General features: G+C 38.7%; 2 protein-coding genes across 5 annotated transcripts; both read left to right on the forward strand.

Moving 5' to 3' along the window:
- Positions 1-2651: 2651 nt before the first annotated feature.
- On the forward strand, positions 2652-6214 carry LOC308400347 (regulator of G-protein signaling 21-like; the record flags this gene model as incomplete). Its single annotated transcript, XM_080887991.1, has 5 exons — positions 2652-2668; positions 2777-2848; positions 2936-2985; positions 3086-3252; positions 5217-6214. 5 exons carry the CDS (start codon positions 2652-2654, stop codon positions 5400-5402), a joined length of 492 nt encoding a protein of 163 aa, XP_080744117.1. The 3' UTR covers positions 5403-6214.
- A 6186-nt stretch (positions 6215-12400) lies between these two features.
- LOC308400028 (regulator of G-protein signaling 1-like) lies at positions 12401-16517 on the forward strand. Of its 4 annotated transcripts, none has more exons than XM_080887486.1 (5): positions 12401-12661; positions 12959-13018; positions 13323-13384; positions 13538-13704; positions 13872-16517. In XM_080887486.1, the coding sequence occupies exons 1-5, from the start codon at positions 12582-12584 to the stop codon at positions 14058-14060; spliced, it is 558 nt and encodes a 185-aa protein (XP_080743612.1). In that variant the 5' UTR covers positions 12401-12581; the 3' UTR covers positions 14061-16517. The 4 variants fall into 4 exon arrangements, with proteins under 4 accessions (XP_080743612.1, XP_080743611.1, XP_080743613.1 ...); XM_080887485.1 differs by having other exon boundaries at positions 12402-12661; positions 13320-13384; positions 13872-16516; XM_080887487.1 differs by lacking the exon at positions 12959-13018 and having other exon boundaries at positions 12402-12661; positions 13320-13384.
- The last annotated feature ends 6109 nt before the right edge of the window (positions 16518-22626 follow it).

Here is a 22626-nt window from a genome sequence, read left to right on the forward strand (position 1 = left end):
GTGTGAAAGTGCAGTTCAATCAAGCATGCAATATTAAGGGTGTTGGCTACTGAAAATTTAAATCTCCAGCTTCACATGTGCATCTACTACGGCTCCTGTAGTGTTAGAGGGGAAAGTTTGAAATAAACCCACTTCAACATTCTCCTAACCACAAACACAGCAGTATACCCAACAACGAGACCCCTGAGGGAATCTTGAAAAGCACCAAATGGATACACCTGATTTAACGCACCCACCCAAAAATGCACACAAGCACCGACTTTGTGTGTTGTAAAATTTCCATTAGTATATCAATATGGGTCATCAGAGAAGAGGAACTTTGTCTACACATATAGTCTAAGGCTTGCATGTTAAGGCTGATGGGGACAGTAAAGAGGGGACATTTGTGTTTTAGGAGTCGTTCTCAGAACTGTCTGGGTCACTTGCTTCAGGAGTTTCAGTACTTATAGAAACTTCCCTACTAATATCCTGTGCCTTAAAATGCTGCTACTCTGTCCTTGTATGACTCAGTGCATGTTTCGGTTTCTGTGCGCATGTTTTTCGGGCCATCACAGTTTTCAAAACAGCTTTTTTTGAGTTATTCTTTTTCATTTTTTGGTTGTCCTTCTTATAGCCAGCACAAAAATAATGCTGTCTTTGATCTAAAGAGCTTCCTGCAAATGACTTATTGGGCCCTATTCCTCAACAATACCTTCAAAGGCCCAACTTGGTGGTCAATTGTCCAGGAGCCTGCTTAAAATCAGAGGGCATTAGCTCTACAATGTATTGCCTTGCAACCCAATATTTAGGGTGTTAGAGTTATGCCGCTCTCACTTGAAAGCCACTTGTTACCATGACGTTCAATTTATTGTTGGTATGCAGAATATATTTAACTTATCATTTAATCAAATTAGCAAAAAGAGTGATTCAAGGGTGTGGTACTTTAGCAGTTTTCAAGCACATTCCAGCCTTTTTATGCCTTGTCTTTGTTTCTACTTTTATTGTTTTACACAAAAAAATGTACAAGTCTGTTTGTCCAATTCATCAAATACTTTTAATATTTTGAAAATCAAGACTGTCATGTAGACAGTTTCACAGTTTTGCTCCCTCTGATTCAGATCCAGCACTCTGATTCAGAAATAGGTGAGGTTTGTCTCTGAAGGCATGGTTGGTTCCTCTTTATTTTCTGTGCACAGTGATAGCATTAGCTAATGTTTGCCAATGGGTGGCTTAGGGCCTGTGCCTACAAATACAAACTGACCTGTAGTGCCTAATGTTCTAGACAAATCTAGACAAATGAAATTCCGTGTTCACAGAGTCCTCGGCAAAAATAAAAACCCCAAGTTCATTTTTGCTTCTGCACTCAGCTCAAAACGATTCAACTTTTGAATCTTCTCTGCGCTCATCCATGTTTAATGTCTCTCGCCAACTAATCAAAATAAAGTGGGGATTGAACTAGGAAGGAAAATGTTTATTTGTAACCTGGCAACAAGTGTGTGCAAGAAGCATCAGAAGATGAGGTCATAGGTATTTTTGATGGGGGAAAAAAAAATTTGTGGATGCATGGGATTGTCTTGGTAATCCGTAGATGCTTTGTCGACATATAACAGCTCTATACCATATCACTGCTACAACAGTGTCAAAAATGTTTGAGTGAAACAGTGTTAAAAACAATTGACATTGTTCACTGCAGCCATTGTCAGCTATGTTTTTATCTGATGGCATCATCTCCTTGGCGCCCTTCCTTTTCAAGATTATTTGACCTGTTAGTACCTCTGGGCTCACTGTATGTGTTATCACATCTTCACCAATTGGTTGAATTCCCATAATTTTTCTCTTCATGTCATCACATAGCAACAAAAAATGGACATAGATACAATATCCAATCCCTGTTTTACTGCATGTTTACATCCCAATACAGCTGTTTTTTTTTCCTGGGTTTTTAAGATCGTGGGTCATCTCTGCTGGTGGTTAAGTAATCATAGCCTCTTTCACACAAGCAAATCTTGTCAATCACGGTCAGTCGGTTGCCTTTAACAAATGTTATGCCTTTTTTCAGGGACATGAATGCATGCAAACAACTGATCAGTAAATTAACTGCTAATTCGTGACTTTGCCCTGCCATTCATTGTAAAAATGAATCATGATTCTCACAAGATCCCACAGCACACCTGGACTTCCCTTACGGCACACCCATGTCTCGGCACACCATTTGTGATGTACTGATTTAAAATATGGCATAGGTAGTGCATCTAGAATCTCCATACAGACAAGTAAAAGGCAAACGCTCATATTGCCCTATATGGACTACACATACATCACGCAGTCAATCAGTCACCTAAATACCTTTTTCCAGAAATCTGAGTAACGGAAAAAAAAATTCTCCCATAGGAATTTTACAGCTGTGAGTCAGTAACAAGGGTAGATCAGTCTAACAACAGACATTTGTATTCGTATCCAATTGGCGTTTAGATACAGGTACCAGCAGGCCCACAGCGTCATAGGTATACCTTTCCTGGCAGTTTAAGGACAAGCCCAGGAGGGAACAGTGCTTTTACACATATCACAGCAGGCTATTGTATCTCCCTACAGGGAATTACAGGGATATTAAAATGCCCAAACTCTTATTTTCAAGGATTCGACTTTACGAATTTAAGGATTTAATGCCCAACATGAAGCAGCCACGAAGGTAAGCCAAGCACACTAATGATACTAAGTTTACATTTATAAACTTTACATTAACAAACATATTGAACTTGAGTTTGTTTTTAAGGTTTGACATTGTACTGAACTGCAGGAGGCGTAAGAAGGATATCCAGTGTGTCAGTGTACAGAAATGTAATGATGAGATGTACTCTTCAAAGCTAAGGTATCATATGATTGGAAGTGTTAGTTATTTTCATCTCCATGGTGTATATTATAAAGAAAATAATAGCCATATATCATTTCCTTATAGTTGTCAGACTGACCATGAACTTCACCTGGAAAAACTGCTAAAAGACAAAAGTAAGAAGTGTTACTCTTCACAAAACTGAGCCATGTGATTCTACAAATGAATTTCACGTAATGAATAATTCTGTATGTTTAACCCTTTCCCTCTTTGCAGAGTATTTAGCAGCATTCCACTCTTTTCTGCAGTCTGAGTTCAGTGAGGAAAACATTGAGTTCTGGCTCGCATGTGAGGAGTTCAGGTTGACTACCTCACCAGAAGACCTTCAATGGAGAGCAGAGGAGATCTACCGGGAGTTCATCCAGCCTACAGCCTGCAGAGAGGTCAGTTTGTCTGTTATACCAGAGCTAAATCATATTTCATACTTAAAAGAAGAAATTACTTTCTTGGACTTTCTGAGTAACTTTGTAAACTAAAAGTAGGCCCAAATATAAACTGCATTTTATCAAACTGGCATTACAGAAAAGAGGAAAGTATGATTGCATCAGAGAAAAAACTGTACAAAACTTTTACAAATTCAGTGAAGCAATGCAGATGATTACCAAATTTCATAACTTCCAGTGCTTCTGGTGCTTTTAGTACAGTATTTTCTGTGCCATATTTTCAGGGAAGATGCACTGAATCAGAATCAGAATACTTTAAGAAATCCCAGAGATAATTATGTTGTCACAGTTGCTCCAAGACTACGGAAGAGGATTAGGGCCACTGGAAAATAAATCTGAGAAAAAAGTCAGAATTCTGACTTTAATCTCAGAATTCTGACTTTATTCTCAGAATTTAGGAAAAGAAGAAGAAGAAAAAAGACGTGCCCACTTCTTTTTTTTTTCTTTTTTTTTTTTTTTCCAGTGGCCCTAATCCTCTTCCGTACAAGACAGTAAGAACAATACCGAACACGTAAAAATACCAACAAACAAGTTAAAGTAGAAGAGTATGGAGGGAGGTTATGTAGTGTTTTATTCATTTCAAATATGGCACAGAATTTTCCCATTGTGAACCACAGACTGCACACAAAATATATACATTCCTAGTAAGAAATCACTTAGTGGTGGCAAGTAAGCAGCACATGTATCATGTGGGGTTGTCAAGCAACGTACACTTGGATACTAATTCTACTACACATTATTATAGGATTAGATATTTGTGTTAGTTTTTTGGAGTCAGATGTGGCCATATTTGGAGTTTGGAGTCTTAAGTTATGAGCTATAGCTAGCGTGCTAGGTTAGCAACCTGCAATCATAAATTGAAACACAAACTTCTAATACAGGTTGTACCTCACAGCATGCTATATTATTTGTTAGGTAATTTAATTAAAGTCCTCTAAAAGGCAATAACACAATAGACAAAGGGAAGAGGAAGAGGTCCACTTTAATAACTGGAGTTGGAGAACTAAGGCCACCAGCTGCCTGTGACAGGATAAGCAGTCACACTCCTACCTCCAACATCCACATGAATAAGGTATTTTTTAAAAAAAACCATTGTCTTAAAGAGGGATTTTACCCACAGAGAATAATGTTAGGGTTTTTTTTTTTTTTTTTTTTTTTTTGAAGCAGGCTGTTAAAATGTTTTTAATGCTGTATTTCGTGGAAATATAAAAGTCTATGGGGAACTGATTTATGTAGCCATTCAAGGAACTTCCACAATGGTTTCTTATTTAATTAGTTGCAACTTGAAGTGAAGCAAGACCAATACAATAGTAATCATTCAGCTAAATGGCAAGCCAAATGTTTTATATATTCTTCAATGTTTCTTTGAAAGAATGAAGTATTTCAATTACAAAGAAAAAGCAGAATCCAAATACAAATGGAGCAAGAAATAACATAGTTAAAAAAACAAAACAGGACAGGAAACTCTTTAGGGACAAGTAGTGTGTGTGTGTGTGTGTGTGTGTGTGTGTGTGTGTGTGTGTGTGTGTGTGTGTGTGTGTGTGTGTGTGTGATCTGTCTCAGCAGCTAGAATTCTGAATTTCATGGAGTTTCATCTGAGTTGAAAAGCATACAAGAGAGCTAGCAAGTTAATGTTTGATTTAATGTTTTTTTTTTTATTGTACCAGTAATAAAATTGACCAAAAAATAGACTTTTTTTTTTCTCAAAAATGTAACCCTAGGATTCAGAGGTATTTTCTTACCTCCTTCCAGGGGTGTATTTTGCACATCTTGGTGGTGGCATTTTAATTATTTTGGATTTAACGTTTTTCAAGCACCTTTTTACAAATTGAAAACAAACACAGCCAATTTGGGAACCCATTACATGATGATATGTTGACTTGTCACATTTGTTTCCTTCTCAGATCAATGTAGACCAGCGTGTTAGAGAGAAGATCAAGCAGGCACTTGAGAAACCCAACCTTTCCTGCTTTGACGAGGCCCAGAAACATGTTTACCTGCTGATGGAAAGAGACTCTTGCCCAAGATTCCTGCACTCAGATGCCTACCTGAGTCTAAAGCGCAAATCCAGGACTCTGTGGTACCTTTAAAGAGAGCTACCATCCCTGGATCAACTAATTTACTGTTTCACTCTAAACCCAAACATAAAAAAATATTTTTTAACAGTGTGCAATATCATTTTTTCTTTTTGTACTGATAAAATGCCGTGGACTTTAGTACAGCAAGGCAAACACAATGACAGAAAAGTAATGTGAGTGTGGAGATATGTACGTATAAAGAATGTTGGTATGTGTTAGTACTTTAGAGGAGTTCAAGGTTCTTTGAAATACTGTATGTGTTAACTGAAAGTCTAGGTAAGTTAAGCTTGTTTCTGATGTGAAATGTTAGGACTTCTTGCCCAAATTTGGCTAATTCAGTCAGTAACTGTAGTCATTCATCATCTATAAGTATTCTTTTTATTCCAATATAGTCAGAATTATATTTATCTGACTGACTAACTGAGACATGAGGAAGGGCATGAGTCAAAATAAAGGATAACAGTTTCCACAGCTTACCCAGCAAAGGGATTCTGTTTTCAGTCACATGTCTACTATATCCTTTAATTAGGTGTGGGCCTGACTCTGTACACCAACATCAGGGTTTACTAAACTGGAAAAAAGTAACCCCCCACTCTAACCCTCGATCCCGCTCTGTTCTGCAAACGGCCTTATTCCTAAAGATTGTGCCTTAAAAAGGAGTACTGAGGCAGCTAATAATAACTCAAGGGCTTAAATGACAACACAGGAGTCATCAGACAACCTGATGCGTAACAGATCAGCCCTCAATGTGCTGCCTTGTTAGGGGAATAATCTCATCACCCACAGACAATGACTGGGGAAAATACTACAAAAAGAGGAGTCTGGGAAAGGTTTTTTCAGATGAAAATAGAGAGACTGTGTATGTTAAACAGTTCCACGTTAATAAAGGTTTTTGTCACATCGGTTTGTACTCATGGCCTGATGTTGTTAACAAATTTAAGCAGTTTTTCCAACCATGATGAGTACTGTGGGGCAAAAAAAGAGGACGTGGTCATAGAGAATCTGCTTCATCACTTATCAGACTTGATAATAAAAGGACAGTAGCTTATATTTTTTACAACAGTAAGCGCCTCATACCATTACTCAAAAGGATATTTGAACCCTATCTGGTCAAAGACTAATAGCTTTATGACTGAAAATCCTATTTTTAAAATACTATATTGAGGCATTTGCTCTGTTTTTAACATAAAGGTGAAAGTCCAGAGTTCATGTGCTACCATATGAAAGAGAACACCAATGAAAGGTATGAAAACAAACTATGAAGCTCACTTTTTTGTAGTTCCAACACAAGTGAAGAAGGCTTTGAAACTATGTTGCTATATTGTTTCCCCATGTTAGCTAGTTTACAATCAACATCCACTTCAGCATGACACAAATATTTGTGTCATGGCAGTTGAGTCTAAACACATCCCAGTCTGTTAGTCAGCTGCCATTATAGGGACGACAGATTGGGCCTTTAGGTGTATATTCAGTTTGAGTTTGCCTGTTCTAGTTACTAGTCATTAGATAGAAATGCATATGGATTTTAAAAAGCGATGGTAGATTTACGTTTTCAGACAAAAGCCAAAGGTTTTGGCTATTGCTTTCCATGCAAACTATTTACTTTGATGTGAGAAAGGTTGCTCTAATGCTATTTGGACATTGAGGGAAATAGAAACAGAAATCATACACTCAGTATAACAGCAGAACATCCTTTATGGTTCTATGGGAACATGACCCCTTGGCTTCCTCGATGTATGACCTCAATAAAGACTTTCTATGGTATCAGTCTCTAGACTGAAGTGTTTTCTATATCATGTTCATTTTGTAAACTATGGTTGCCATTAGATTGAAAAAAGGATGATAAAGTCTCAGTCAAATTAGCCGCTCGCTCTTCCAGTTTTAAGTTGCCGAGCTGACTACAGCGAAAATGCAAACTTTAAAACTTTGCAACTGAACCTACAATTAGTCATGTCCCAAAATCCATGTTTCATAGTCGCAGAGAGAAACCAGAAAGCTTCAGACACCAACCTACTGCAGGGAGAAATATCTTTATAGAGACACACCCACTCATACTATTTTTCTATGGACTAGTAACCACAACTCTTTCTTTTAATAACAATATTATTATTTTTATTTATTATATCCAGGGCCACTTGTGTTTCAGAGATATAGCTGTTGGAAAGTTTATTTTGGATCCTTAATCTCATAATTACACACAAAAAAAGAAAAAAATACTTTTCCCTCATGAACATAAAGCAATAATTTTGTGTAAAATGCAACTGAAATGTTCAATTTAAAGGTATAATTAATCAAATAATTAAGCATTAAAAAATATTCTTGGTATAAACCGAATGTACACCAATCAACAGATTCCATTAAATTTAATGTTTTACATTATTATTACATATGTAGCAAATTACATAGAAAATTTACATGTAAGCAAATTGCTTAATAAAGTCAGTATTTTGTGGAATAATTTTTTGAATGTAAACTCTGAAAGCATTACAATTAAGTTAAAAGGTTAAAATTAGTTTTAAAGCAGGACAAAATCCATGTGTGCTATGAAAAGGTTGAAAGTGCTCACTCTAATTTTATGTGGATACTGTAGGAAATGTTATGGTTGACTTGGTTTTGATTGTAATTTTGGGCTGAAACTATTTGCAGGTGTACAGTCGTACGTCAGAAAACTCTCAGTACACAGAGTGTCACGGGTTGTTCCTGATAAACGACAGAGGTCTCACATCTCCTCCATCACATGGCACACAATCTGTCACTGTTTTCTCATAGCCCACAACCGTTACCATGGTAGCGAAAAGGAAGTGAGTACTGCTGCTGGCACAGTGTTAGTCAAGACGGTTACGGTCGGGAGGAACTTTCCTATAAGAGCTGGATGCTGAATGTTAAATCTTATACACTGATGTGCTTGTCCACATTTTAACTTCAGACAGGGAATGCAGCTTTCACCTCTCAGTGTTTGGTGACTATCGCAACGCCTCAGTACTTATAACCGTGTTTGGGCAAAAAAGGGAAGCCTCAGTGAGGCAAAGCCTAAGGGTAGATTATAACAGGGTAGCCTATGGCATCAGGTTTCGAGTGGAAGCTTTCAAAAAGCTTTAAAGACTTCAAATTCCCCAGTTAGGAACCAAAGTTCGCATCTTAGATCTGTGAAATGCACTTGCTTTGGGCTTTCACACCTCTAACAGTAAATCTATTCACACTACCAAATATTAATAAGATTGCAGAGTTGCTATTTTTGTCTGGTTTTGTGTATTTGCTACAATGTCAATGCAAAGCTGTTTCTATTGATTTGGGGGGGGGGGGGGGGGGGGGGGGGGGGTGAACATACATTTCTGTGCTATGTGGTCAAGGATGAGAATGAATAAAGCACCAACATCCTCTCTCTATACAAAATGAGTAGGAAATCTTCTGCAACATGTGAAGGCAGAGGCAGATGGTGTGACTCAGTACTGTCACACTCCCAGCTAGGGTCTACCTGGAAGTGCAAGGCTATGGGCTACATTTGATAATAACCTGATCTATTTTTGCTTTAAATGTAAACTGACCATAGTGACTATTGTCAGTACATTGATTAGAGTTGTAACCAATGAGTGATAACCCAGAGCGGCCTTTCTTGTTTAATGTCCCATAATTGTGTTTTCCTACGCTGGGCGATACATTGCAGTGAAAGCAATGCTGTTGAAAAGTTCTGCAACTCTGCAGATCAAAAGCCATTGCAAATTACATGCAAACTTCAACTTGTGCCAAACTGACCACCAGAGTGTTGAAGCCCAAAGGGTATCAAAATCAAACAGGCTACTATATACAAACTGAGGCATATATGAAGATTTGCTGCAAACTACCCGAACTGCGAGCATATGCCAGTACAATGTGTTTTAGCCCAGTTGTAGCCCCTTCATCTTGACAGACAGGAGGAGGTCCCATATGCAAACTAGACCTATAAGCGCTCTAGTCAAATAGGAACTTCCTGGAAGAGTTCCTGTGCTGTACAAATGATAAAATTCAAATCAGGGATGTTTTTTTCTTTTCAAATTTTGTTATAGGTGGACTCCAAAAACAATAATAATGAAGCTGTGGTTAAAAGTTTACTTAAACTCTTCATGGTCATAAATATCATGGTAATTTTGGGCTTCTAACAATTTCTATGATTTTTTTTCCCATTGTGTAACAATTGTGCAGCATACATCTTTAATCATTCTAAAAAAAAAAAAAAAAAAAAAACAAGAATTCAGTGCACAACTGAATTTATTTTTGGATTTTCTCAAATCCACACAGGCTCAAATATTATTACTTGGTTAAATGTCTCTTAACAAGTTGCTCTTGACCTGACGCTTTTTGTAGCAATCAAAAAGGTTCTGGTGTAATTTTGGCTGTATGTTTAACCACTTTTCTTGGCACATTTCCTCATAAATTGGTTGGTTCCCTGGAATGGACCTGGCTTTTAAGTGTAGTACACAAATTTTAATCAGGGTTGAAGTCGGGGGTTTGACAAGGCCATTTAAGAAGGCAGTTCCAACTTGTGCTCAAGTTTCAACAATCTAGCTGTTCATCTGAGCGGAAGTTGGAAGAGTTTGGAAGTATTCTTCCTTCATTACTGCATCCACTTTCCTGGCATCAAAACAGACCCACCCATGAAGCTACCACCACCATGCTCGACAGCTGGTACAGTGTTCTTAGGTTTGAATCCCTCACCTTTACTCTTCCAAACATAGCGTCATTGTGGCCAAATAGGTCAATCTTTATCTTGCATGAACATAAGAATTTCTTCGTGAGGCATTTGGCTTGTCAAGATTGACTGCATGTTTCAGTAAGGCATGGTTGGTTTTGAAACAGGGGCTTGTTTCATGGTTGGCGCTCTTTCAGTTTGTAGTGATGTAAAACTTGCTTCATAATAGACAGTGAGACTGGTGTTCCTGCTTTTTCCAATAAATGGCAGTCCCTGTTTGTTCCCAAACATCCTAACCAGTTTCTGCTTTTCTAAGAATGATGTCCTGGGTCTTCTTCTATAGCTTGACAAAGTTGTGTCACATCTATAAAAATTCTACTTATGTTATGATGATCTTGATCTTGGGATCTGCAATTGTTTAGAAATGGCTCCAAAGAAGACTTCTCAATTTGTGTACATCTACCATTTTCCCTCTTAGGTATTCGCTAACCTGCTTGGACTGTATATACACAGGCTGTTTGAGCCTGTGTATATACTTTTCACCCTGTGTGGATTAGGAAAATATCCATAATAAATTCAAAGTTGTATACCCAGTTCTTGTTTTTTAAAGTGATTAAAGACTATTTAAGTATTTAAAAGTATGCTGTACAGTTATTTCACACCAGAAAAAGAACAGCTAAGAAAAATCCAGAAAAGCCCCAAATTCCAATTATATCCATTCCAATAAATGTATGTAAACTTCTGACCACACCTGTATAAGCCCAGCATCCATTTGTCTATCCAAATAGACAAATCGCTTCCATCTTAAGGTGGGTTTCAAACAAAGACCTTCGCTCAACAATCATCATTTGAAACCTTGACTGACAACACCTTAAACCAGGGGCTTTCTCTGGCAATATCGTTAGCACATTTAGAAGTTTCAAAGTTTATGAGCATGAGACCAAGAATGCCTTCTGACATTTACTCTACTAAAGAGCACACTGTTCTCATCCAACCATTTGCTCCAAACAGTTTACTTGAAACCTTCAGATGTAGCCGAAAGACAAACACATAAATTAGTTTATCTTTAAGATAAGAGTTTGGGATTTGAATTCCCACAGTTCTTTTCTGTGCTACAATTATCAGCAGAAACGTCTACTTAAATGCCAGAGAAAATATCTGTTGTAGATCACCGCAAAACTGAAAGGAACATGAAATGTGAAGGGTCACCACAACTAATGCTAATTTCAGCTAATGCTAGTTCTTGCCAAGACCCCATCCAGTTCATTAAAGGTTCTTTGGCCACAGCCACAAGTTCTGGCTGACCTCGGTTGGTTCTCCTCACTTCTCGTCTGTTCCCCTGTCCCTTAAATAAATAACAGGCTCAAATGTAAAACATTGGGGCCCTTCAAATATGTATGGGTCTCTGACATTGGCAATGACATCATGCTCATTATCATAGTACTTGACTTTGCTGGATGTCTACCTTTTGTGTGGGTTGATGTTACACTTTCTTCATTTTAACGGTAAAATCTGCCTAAAATTTAACTGTACGTTTCTTTTCTTTCTTTTCTTTTGTAATTTTTTCTGTAGTTTACAAATCGTGCTTGATGTGAGGGCTGACAGAATACCCTCTGTTTTTTGAGGCACTTCCAAACCCTTCTATATTTTCTGGAGATATTTGGCATTGGATTAAAGCTGCAACTTTTTTTTTCCCGCCTTTTACACTAGTTTTAGCCACCATATAAGGATTTCCGCCTGCAGTTTGACGATGGTGGAAGGCTTCAATAATAAAGTAATAACTCTGCAGCTGAAAGATGAGAGTGGTCAGGATATGATGTTCTGACAGTCTTTCTGGCTTCCTGCCTTGCGGAGCCTCTCTGTTGCAATCAATTTGCTGTTTCCTCTTTCTCACTCATGACTGTAGCCTTGTGTTGTGCACATTTCTACCACATCTTGACGAATTTCCCTTTTTTGGGATCAAAAAATGTTAAATATGAAAGACAGAAGGACAATCCCAATATTTGGTTTCAACCGCCTTCTCTTTTACATCCCATTTAATGGACTCACTACACAAACAGCGTGCGAAGGTCACGATTTGCCTATCAAAGTCACTGTTGCTGTCATTTGCATCTGTGCTGGCAGACTAAAAATAATGGGAACACAGCAAGCTTTCAGCCACAGAGAGTGCTGTTTGTTTGGCTAGTCCGGTTAGGAGGCGGGAAGGAGCAGCAACAGCAGAAGGGAAGGAAAAGAAGCAGAGACATAATAGGGAGTAAGGCATCAAGGCGAGGGAGGGAGACATGCATGCAAAGCACCGAGTGAGTATGTGTTGTTTCTAACTGTGAGGTAGAAGGAGGAGGAGAGGGAGGGAAGGAAGGGGTGCTTCCTCTTTAGTTTAAGCTTCTGATGTATCCCATCAACCCCAGACCGTCAACAGGAAACCTTGGTATAAAAAGCTGCATTGCAGGGGGAATCCTCCTAAGTGTCTCTCAGCCACAGCATGACCAGGACCGAGAGCCCGAGAGAGTGGACTTAATAAAACAATGCCAAGCTTAATCGTCGAACCACCCAACACACAGCGCTTCATCATGGACAGAGATGACAGGAAGAGAAACAAAAACATGTGAGTGAAACTTTTGACTTTAACGCTGAGCTGGAGTTTCCAGTAAATGTGCTGACTTGGAGCTTGACGAGAAAATCTCGAGCTGTTTAATAGCAAATAGTGTGGTGACATAAAAAATATGTTAAAAATACTTCATACTATCTCTGAAAATAGCCATTCATCTTATATAACGGCACGAGTCACTGTCTTTTCTAAACACCAGCCCTCCTAACATTCTTTGACACATTCATTGGAAGCTAATCGAACAGCAATAAACGCAACAGGGATATATTCATATATTTTTTATTCCCTACACAGTGGAAAGAACTTTATGTGCCGACTCCAGTGCATGTTCTCTCACTCCTCCAGCTCTGAGAGGTAAGGAGACTTATGGAGTGTTTTGCATACATTTCAGTTTTAAAATAGCCAGCCTGCGCCTATGATTTCCATCTATGGCATCATTGAAAGGATTCAAATGATCCTGAGACACCATGTTTGCTTTGGCACAGCACGCACACCAACCCGGCATATCCCAGGGTTCGGCATTTTTGTTTGAATTCGATAAGCCCATCTGCTATGCTTTCTTAATGAGTGTGCTTCTGTGTGACTCGCACCCTTTACAGCTTCGCTTTGCTCAAATTTGATTCTGTTAAGTAATCCAACTTGCATTCTCTCCCAGCAGGCTAAGTTTAGAAGATACCCAACAATGGTCACAGTCACTGGAAAAGCTTCTCGAGTCTAAATGTAGGTTCCTTTTCCCCCTGAGAGTGAGAATGCTGCTAAAACAATATTGTGTTTGTAAGAATGACAGTTTGGGCAGACTGATTTGGGTTTTTTCTTCTTTTTTTGTTTTAAATAAAAGCTGAAAATGGGCTTGTTTTATTTGCTTCACCTCAGATGGACTGGCTACTTTTCGCAACTTTCTCAAGTCCGAATACAGCGACGAGAACATTGAGTTCTGGCTCACGTGTGAGGACTACAAAAAGATCAAGTCTTCATTCCGAATGTCCTCAAGAGCCAAGAAGATTTATGAGCAGTTCATTAAAGCAGAATCGCCTAAAGAGGTAACTTCAGAGTCACACACAGACACCGTTTCCCTTACATATTGTCTTTATATGTCAGTGCAAGCAGTCCTCTGAAAGAGGAGAGAAGTGCCAGCTGAAATGTTGAATCTCACATCTTTTGCTCTTGGCTCAAATCCCCTCATTCCTACCTTTGTGCTTCATTCCAGATCAACATCGACTATCACACCCGAGAGCAGATCAAAAGGAACGTCAAGACTCCCACCATGCACTGCTTTGACGACGCTCAGAAGATCGTTTACGGGTTGATGGAAAGAGACTCGTACCCGCGGTTCCTCCGCTCGGACATTTATAGAACTCTTCTGGAGAGCCTCGCCGCCGACGCCATGAAGGGATGAAAGCACGGCAAGAGGAGGGGAGAGAAAGGACATAAAACCCATAACTGGAATGTTTGAGCTCCTTCAGGTGGAAGGACTGACAACAAAGATGGAAGAAGGGCCAACCGGCGCAGCACACGCGTGCAGAGGACTTGTTCCTCAGTGTCCAGAATCAGCCCTCAAGCCCCGTCACGGAAGTATCTCCCCCCGACTCCCTGCCACCTCACACTTAGCATCACACACATGAGGACTATATAAGAATGAGAAGCACAGGCAGATTTCTCAATATCAAGCATGTAGTGTGCATTTTCGCACTGGATCATGAGTTTGTGTGCGCACTTTTGACAGTGAATGAATCAGCGGGCTGGTTGCCTCTCGGTCTGACTGTAGAGCTGCGTAAGCAAACCATTCAGTAGACGCCCTTTGGCCTTTTTTGGAGACGTGTTTCCTATGCAGATAAGGATAGAGGATGTAACATGTCACGGTCACACTTGAGAAACTGTGTGTATGCGTGTGTAAAGAGGGAAAGAGAGCGAGCATTTTAGATGTAGTGTTTTTAACCGTCACTGATTCAGAATAAGCTGTCATGAAAAGAGCCGCCCAGTTACGGGATGACAGCACCAAGGAAGACAACAAATCTATAGATTTAACACTGATAAGCAATCATCAGTAAAAGCATGCAGAAGGCCACCTAGCAAGAGCCACTCATGGACACTTTCTGGTTTTTTTTTTAAATAATGTAGATTGCACCGATATGGGGTTTGAAAAACTGATGATTTAGGTTTTTTTTTAGTTTAAGCTGTCTATAGGCGTTATTTTGTGCCGATATTTAATATCCTTTAGGGTTGTTTTGAAACTACAAAAAGTAAAAATAGTTTGTTTCAATAAAAATAACTATTAATGGTATAGTTTTGTGATTGCAAGAAGCCTAATCATGTATATTTTTTGTGTGGGATCTGAACTTGCCGTTTCTAGCCGCTGACGTCTAGCCTAGTGACGCAGCGTGTAAAGACTAAAATCTAAGCAGAAACCTTACAACGCTGAAATGTCATGAGTTGTGATTTTGTTTATTTAAGTTTTCTGGCGTGGAATGATTATAGAAATAGGATGTCTCACATTGCATGCCGGGATGTCAAAACTCCTTTTATACCATGAGAATAGGCCCGATTGCTGATGTCCAAAGCGCACTGTGTGAATGTACTCTTAGGGAGCTGATAGTTAAGTTAACTTAAAAAGTTCAATGTTGTGTTATTTATTTTTCATTGTCACCATTTGAGTACAAAGTTTGCTGCAGTGTTTAAGTACTTGTTAAACTTGTTAGGGATTTGAATTACATTAAATTATTACATTGAACCACATTTACATTATTTTATTTGCCGACCTGCAACTAAGTGAACTTTTCAGTGTTGTGCACCACCCTGCGGTGTAGGTCCTTCTCACTCACAATGTCACTTTTAGAATTCTGATTACAGTTTTGTGGTCTATTTATAGAAGGCTTCAAGACGCTTAGAGTGAAACAGTTCTTAACGCATTTCATTCAAAAAGAAATGGGATGTTTGCACGTGGTTGTGGGTTTTATGTTATAACAGACATATGCAAACATTTGCATGCAAACATGTATGCATGGGAATGTATGTACCTAAGTACAGATTAAGCTCATTCACTTAACAAAATCCTTTCAAAGATCACAAAGAATGTTAACTTCTAGTTTTAATTTCAGTTTATGAAATGACATTAGAAAAAAAAAATCTCTAAAGATATTGGACCAATATATTCCTCTTTTTTTCAATCACTGAAAGGCATCTGGTGTCTTGAAAATCAAGCTCGTAACAGATATGTGCTGTTTCAGAAAAAGGAAGGCACGAACTTCCAGTTTCTTGTGAAATCAGACATTGTGAGAAATGAGATTTTCTCTGCCTGACTTTGTACCTTCTCTGTTCCTTCCTGGAACGTAGTGCAGCTGAACAGGCGTCACTGGAGCAGATTAACAAGGCTCACAAAGGCTGAAGATGTGACATGATATTCACACAATACACAATAAAATACACAATCATTACAAACTTTTTTTTGTGGTAATTTTAAAGAATTCTGTGCCAAAATTATAATTTTTCAGTATCTTCACACTGGGCTTGATGCACAGACTCGATAAAATGATAGTGTGAGTCACCTTCAAGTAACGTAGGCATTTAATATACTCAATTTTAGCTTTATGGCCATCGCTATCTTGATTTTTTTTTTTTACAGCAAAAAGAGACCATAATAGGGTGAGAAAGTGAACCCATAATAATGCAAACTTTAAGTTTTAGGTTTTAAGTAATAAAATGTAAAGAGCTGAGCTGTAAAAAGTTTCCATGCAAGTCTATGTGGATTGTTTGGAGGCAGCCCATAGACTGTAAATAAAATGACTGATGTAGCGTGCAGGCATGATAAGTGAAACTAGATGACAAGTGGTTTTTAATGGCCCTGAGGATGCTCTTAAAAACCAGCTCCCTGTGACCACTTTAACTACTTTTCTGATGATTTAATGGTCTAATTAGCCCTTTTATGATTTTCTGATTATAATATACAAAATTAACCTCATGTTTTATTGATTATGACTTGAGACAATCCAAAAAGACCGCAATCTCATCAGGTTTCTTGATAGTTTTTAGTTACTGCAGAGCAAGATATCATATTATAGATTTCTACACAAATGAACTTTGATTAAAAAAAAGAAAAAATTCTATACAGGATTTGCTCTCTGCTGGCTATTTGAAACCATCACAGTTTCAAGTATTTCCACACTGGGTTCACTTTTCAGAACTGGAATCTACGTCAGTCTTTTCTATACAGGCTTATAGGCCAACATCAAGTGGCCCTTCAAGGACTTGCAGCGCTTGATTTTTTCAGTCCTGGATTATTATGTGGTATGTTTGCACCACTTAAAGGTGCAAAATCTAATGTTGGCAGTGCCTTAGGTCAAGTTTCTCTCTGTGTTTCATTCCGCCAAGGTCTAATGAACAGGCAGTAATGCATTATAAAGCTCACATGTGGCATGTTACCACATTAGCCAATGGAATTTAAATTATTACCTGCTCCACAAAGTTTACAAAGTAACAATTAAAACACCTTTTGGAGAGCAGTTGTACACTAAAGCAGAGAAGGCCGCCAAAGCAATGCTAACTGTTTTGGTCTCCTTTGAAGATCATCTGCATGCTTAAACACAAGCAGCAACAGGGTTTGCGTGGTTGAGGACAGGACGCTTGTCAACACAGCAGCAGGTGATTTGCTGTGGTACAGTCTTTGATTAAAATGCACCCCCATCAACACTGTTGTCAACTTAATTATGTGCTTGTTTCACAAATACACTGTTGGACTGAGCTCAGCTGGCAAAGTGCACCTTCATGTGGGCATGTCAACACTATAAGGACAGTGCCTCACAATGGGGGGAAATTTTTTTTCAGTAACGTGGTCCAAAAATATCGGTACTGTGCAGCATGTGTTAATAATTTCTTGTAACTTTTGACTAACATCAATGCTAAGGGTGCAGCCTTCATTTCTACACACAGTGCATTTTGCATGCACTCTCTGTCTGACTTCCCAATACAGTACATGTCTGCCATTGCAGAGTATGAATTCATTACACAACTTTGCCCACATCTTACATTTCACATCCAAAACACTACCGATCAATGTTGTTTGTAGTTTCCAATAAAAGGATTGAAAACCAGCTAAATTAGCCCACAGTGAAAATTTAATTTTGAAAACGTAGCTAAAAGATGTAAGTATTGATGAGCATTGCTGTAGCTAGGATTTCAGCTAAATACAGCACACAATAAAAAAAAAAGATTTTAAAGAAATTGTCAAATGGGTAATGTAACTATTTAATGTTTTCTCATTGACAACAGCTAGTCACACAGTTCACGCTGCAAATATTGAGTTTCCCTGAATAAAAGAGTGCCACTCAGGTCAAGAATGGTTGGTCAATAACAGTGAAATAAGGCATATTGCCGTCACAGTCACATGTGCATATATTATGGATTTTATTGTGTTAGATATTGGTTGCTTTTGAGCTTCCCCTTGACATGACATATTTTCTAATATGCAAAAGCTTGGCATGAAATTTGAAAAGGTTTAGAATTTACTGGGAAACCTATTACAAACAAGGTAAAAATAAATAAATAAAAATTGGCCATATCTACAAATGCTTGTGAATGCTGGCTGTTTGAGGACCGAAGAAAATAATACATCAGTCATTTCTTCATTAGTCTTAAGTGGACAAAGAACATAGTACTGTAAAACCTCTGAGAGAAACCCTGCCAATATTTACTTGGAAGCATCAGGACTGTTTTCACTTAAATTAAGAGTCACTTGTATTTTTGCTACTGCATGTCCTAATATGCATTTGCTTAGAGTGCAATCTGTACAGTACCACTGCTAAGGATTGCAGATGTGAGACAGCTTAGTTCATACCAACAATTTTTGATATTTAGAACCAAAACTAAATCCAACTTAATAAAAACTAATTTGTGTGTTTTGCATTAAGTCAGAAATAAATGTAAGCTTATGTGAGTAAATGTGAGCTTTAAGTTGGCAGTGATGCCTTTGACTTAAGCCTCTAAGGATTTTATACATGACTAGAAGAAAGATGCCATTTCTGACAAACTGACTAAAGCGTTTCTTGTGTAAAGACACTAAAATTTAGTGTAAAGGGCAATCCACATTCTAGTATGGCATCTTTTTAGAGGTCTTTTGACATCTGTGACTTATTGTGCCTTTTATAGTGCCTATAATCATAACCAACATGAAATCGAAGAAAGCGCCAGAGTTACACGCTGTAACTAACAGCTAAAAGTTGAAGAAAACAAACTGGTGGTTTTCATGTTTCAGCTTCATACTTTATGGTTATTACTGTGGTGTTGAGAGAAAAGTGATTGACTGAACAATTGAAGATGCAAAATAAAAGTTGTTACTATGTAGGTGACATCATCTGCATATGTGGGTATTTGTTGTAGATGCAGATTAGATTAGGTGTAGTTTTTACCCATTTTCCCTGACTCTGTACTGGCCTCCACTATATAAACAAACGGCTTTTGTGTTTATTTTATTGGTGCCACAATGAATTGTTGCTGGCTCTGTCTGCCTCTTGAGCAATATCATGTCCTCTTGTATTTCTTTCAGAGTTTTTATGGGTTAGTGTTGTCCTCTATGTTGTTGACTGCCCGTACTGCCCCTGTGGACCCATGAAATTTATCATCCTCTGCTGCCAGTGACCAGCTACGACTTTTATGACTCCGAGAATTAAATATGTCCACATGATAAACAAATGAATAAATAATGACGATAAAAATACAATGAGCAGCTTTCCATAGTAGAATGTGCTGAAAATGGCATCCTCTGTCAGCCCACCTGACACAAAACCTTTCGAGCCTTTGTGTAAGATGTGCCAGGACCTGAGTCTCAAGCCACCGAGTTAGCAATTATGGAGGCAAATTTAGAGCAAAATGCTTGAGCTAATGAAACAGGCTGCCAGTATGCACCACTGTTTATTTTTTTCACTTGGACAGGATCACTGTTATGAGTAAGCCAGCAACCTGTACTTCCTGTTAATATGCCAAAACAACAACATAGCAGAATCAGTTGCCATGGAGAGGTTTTTGCTATCCCAGGGCCCAGCAGACTAAGCATAAATAGACAGTATATACTATTCTCATCTTAGCTTTGCTGATACAGAAAAATACAGGAAATAGGGGTCAGAGATAAGTGACAATGCAGAACCTTTCGCTTTCACTTGTATACTCAAGATGAGGCCTAAAGTTGGGGACTTCACATGGCCATTACCTCTCCTTTCTGTTAATCTGATGGCATCTTAACCCGTCTTAGTAAAAAGTTGCGGCAATAGTCTTACTTTGTCACACCAAATGCCAATAAAGTATTCAAATCACCCAGCTCAGGTCTGGCTGCACAAAGGATAGCACACATTGCTACATTATGTGTTCAATGAGCACTCATTGAGCATACACTGTGATGACCTCATGTGCCATTTTATGTACTTTCCATTCTTGGACTCCGAAATTTTCATGCATCTGTCTCTCGGAATCCACAGGGAACATTAACATAAAATGTACCTGTTTAAAAGACAGGATGACATCAGTGGGATTTAAGCCAGCAATATTACACATCCAATGTCTAAACAAGGGCATAGACAGACACTCACAGGATGCTCCACAGATAACACACTCCACCAGTCATGCTATAGGGGGCACTTTTTTTTTTACCTTGTGATCTCTTGTGTCACAGTACCCCAGTTCCACAGTACATACCCCCATGGGTAAGCACACTGGCAGTTCTTGGTACATGCAGAAAATGATAGAAAGCTCGTGCCACCAGACATTTTCATGTAGTCTTTGACACAAGGATGGTAAACTCAATACCAAAGCAAGTCCAGGACCTTTTGTTTATTTCTTGTCCATTTTACATCACGAAAATAGCCCGATGGTTTAGAAGGCTAATATTTGCTGATACTGGTGTTAGCTACACCCATAATCCCAAAGCAAATGCCTTGTGTCCTGTGGAAATTACAACACTTGTGCTACGTAACTCCAACGCTTGAATGATTGGTTCCCTGTTATATGGGCTGACTGTTAAAAGTCAGTAAAGCGGAACTGGCTCTGCGGAGGCATCAGCCTGAAGAAAAAAAAAAGATTTATCAATTCCTCATCTGAGATACTAAAGCTGCCTCTTTAGATTACGTAACTAGGAGAAATGGCACTTACTTGTGAATAGTGCTCAACAATGTATGTATCCTCATGTCCAGTGAAGAATAAAGGAGAGTCTCTCGTACAAATACATATATATATATTTATCTGTGTTTTCTTTGTGTCCTGATTCATGATAAATAGCCTGCAATTTACTAATGATATAATTTTTTTTGACGATTCATTTCAATAATTAATCAGCTTCTCCTAGCACGTAGGAATAACCAGTATCAGGTGCTTCAGAGCAGACAAACTAGCTTTGAAATAAAGGTGATAGTAGCTTGTGTTAGTTTGCAGAATGTGTCTGCAGCTGCCCACTTGGGATTTTGTCTTGTGTTTATGAGATGAACTTTAGACAAGTAGCACACATTGGTGCTAAAATATAGAAAGTCAATTTCTAAGCAAACACTATCCAAAGCTTTTCTTTAATTTATTTTTAGCACCTATTTGTTTTGGAACGAGTGCGTGTGAAGCAGCCAGAATGGCTCTTAGGGATTTTTTTCCCCCCTATGGTCTAGAGCAAATCTTTCATTAAGGGTTTGGAGCTCCATGCTAACTTTAGGATGGCTGTCGGCACTTGGCTCGGTGCCGACAGCCATAAAGCACGAAAGAAAATCACCTGGAAGGGTTAATGAGTGCAGCTGTAAAGTCCAAACACAAAGAGGACAAACTCTGCAAACCGGTGCTGGGAATCACCTTCTTCTGCGTAAGCCCTCTTTGGACACAACTCGTGCCTTAATGGAAACTTGGCCCTGCGCTTCATCCACTTCTAGACAGACAGCTGCTTATACACTGTCTGCACATCATAATAAACATGTGAGGCGAACACCAGTGTTTTCACCCTGCAGAGCTCCGAGCTGAGAGAGAAGGAGGGAGGACAGCGACTATCACAACAGTACACAGCAGGTGACGCAGTTGCAAATGCTGCCAATACTGGGGGACAAAATGTGAGGATTTTTACATACGGGCATCCCATTCAATGGCAGAAACGTTCTTTTAGGCTTTCTGGGATGTGACGTCACTTTCAACTCAAGTTCCCAGAACAAAGGGTTCACTAAGCTGAACAGGTGACCTTTACAAGCAGCCGTTTTTAAAATGTGATAGATGTTGTCCAGATGGTTGAACCAAGTGGACCATCACATTACTTCTCCTACTTGATCGCCGCTCAGGTATATGTCATTACATAGAGTAGTATTTTTTATGAATGGAAGCTCTGCAGTAATATTTTTAGTCTTCCTTTATCTCCACAAAGCCGTGCAGACTCTGCATTCAAAACTGCGTTCATGAAAATGTTGTCATGCTATTTTAGGTAAAAACACCAAGCTAGTGGAAAGATGGCAGGGTTAGTGCCACGTGAAGGTGGTATGGGTTACTCTTTGACTGTATATAAAAACCGGGCCTGCAGGTTTAGCAAAACAGTTACTCATCTTCTTTACATGACACCTGGCTATTTGTGTGCAAGGATACGCAGGTTTAAACGTGACTGGCACGTTTGGTAACAAGAACACAATGTCCTTTCAATAATATCAGTAACGTAGTCAAAACCTAGCCCTATGTTGCCAGCAACATTGAATTTTTTTCTGGCTCAAAAGTGAGCTCATATCAATTCAGTTTCTAGTGCTAGCTCGTGGCTGCTTGAAGAAAATGATTAAAAGACAGAAAGCAAAGTGTAAAAAAGACCAAAGAAAAAGAATAGGCTTTACCCTAAGAGAAAACATTTAAATACTAGGTAGAAAATAAAACGTTAGCGGTTAAGAGCTATATGCTTGAGTTACATGCATACATCTCACAGACAGCCTACAAGCGCAAATTAATGCTGATAACATTAACATTTACAAGTATTGGTTATA

This window comes from Rhamphochromis sp. 'chilingali' (genome assembly GCF_963969265.1).
Source record: "Rhamphochromis sp. 'chilingali' genome assembly, chromosome: 7".
Classification (NCBI taxonomy): domain Eukaryota; kingdom Metazoa; phylum Chordata; class Actinopteri; order Cichliformes; family Cichlidae; genus Rhamphochromis; species Rhamphochromis sp. 'chilingali'.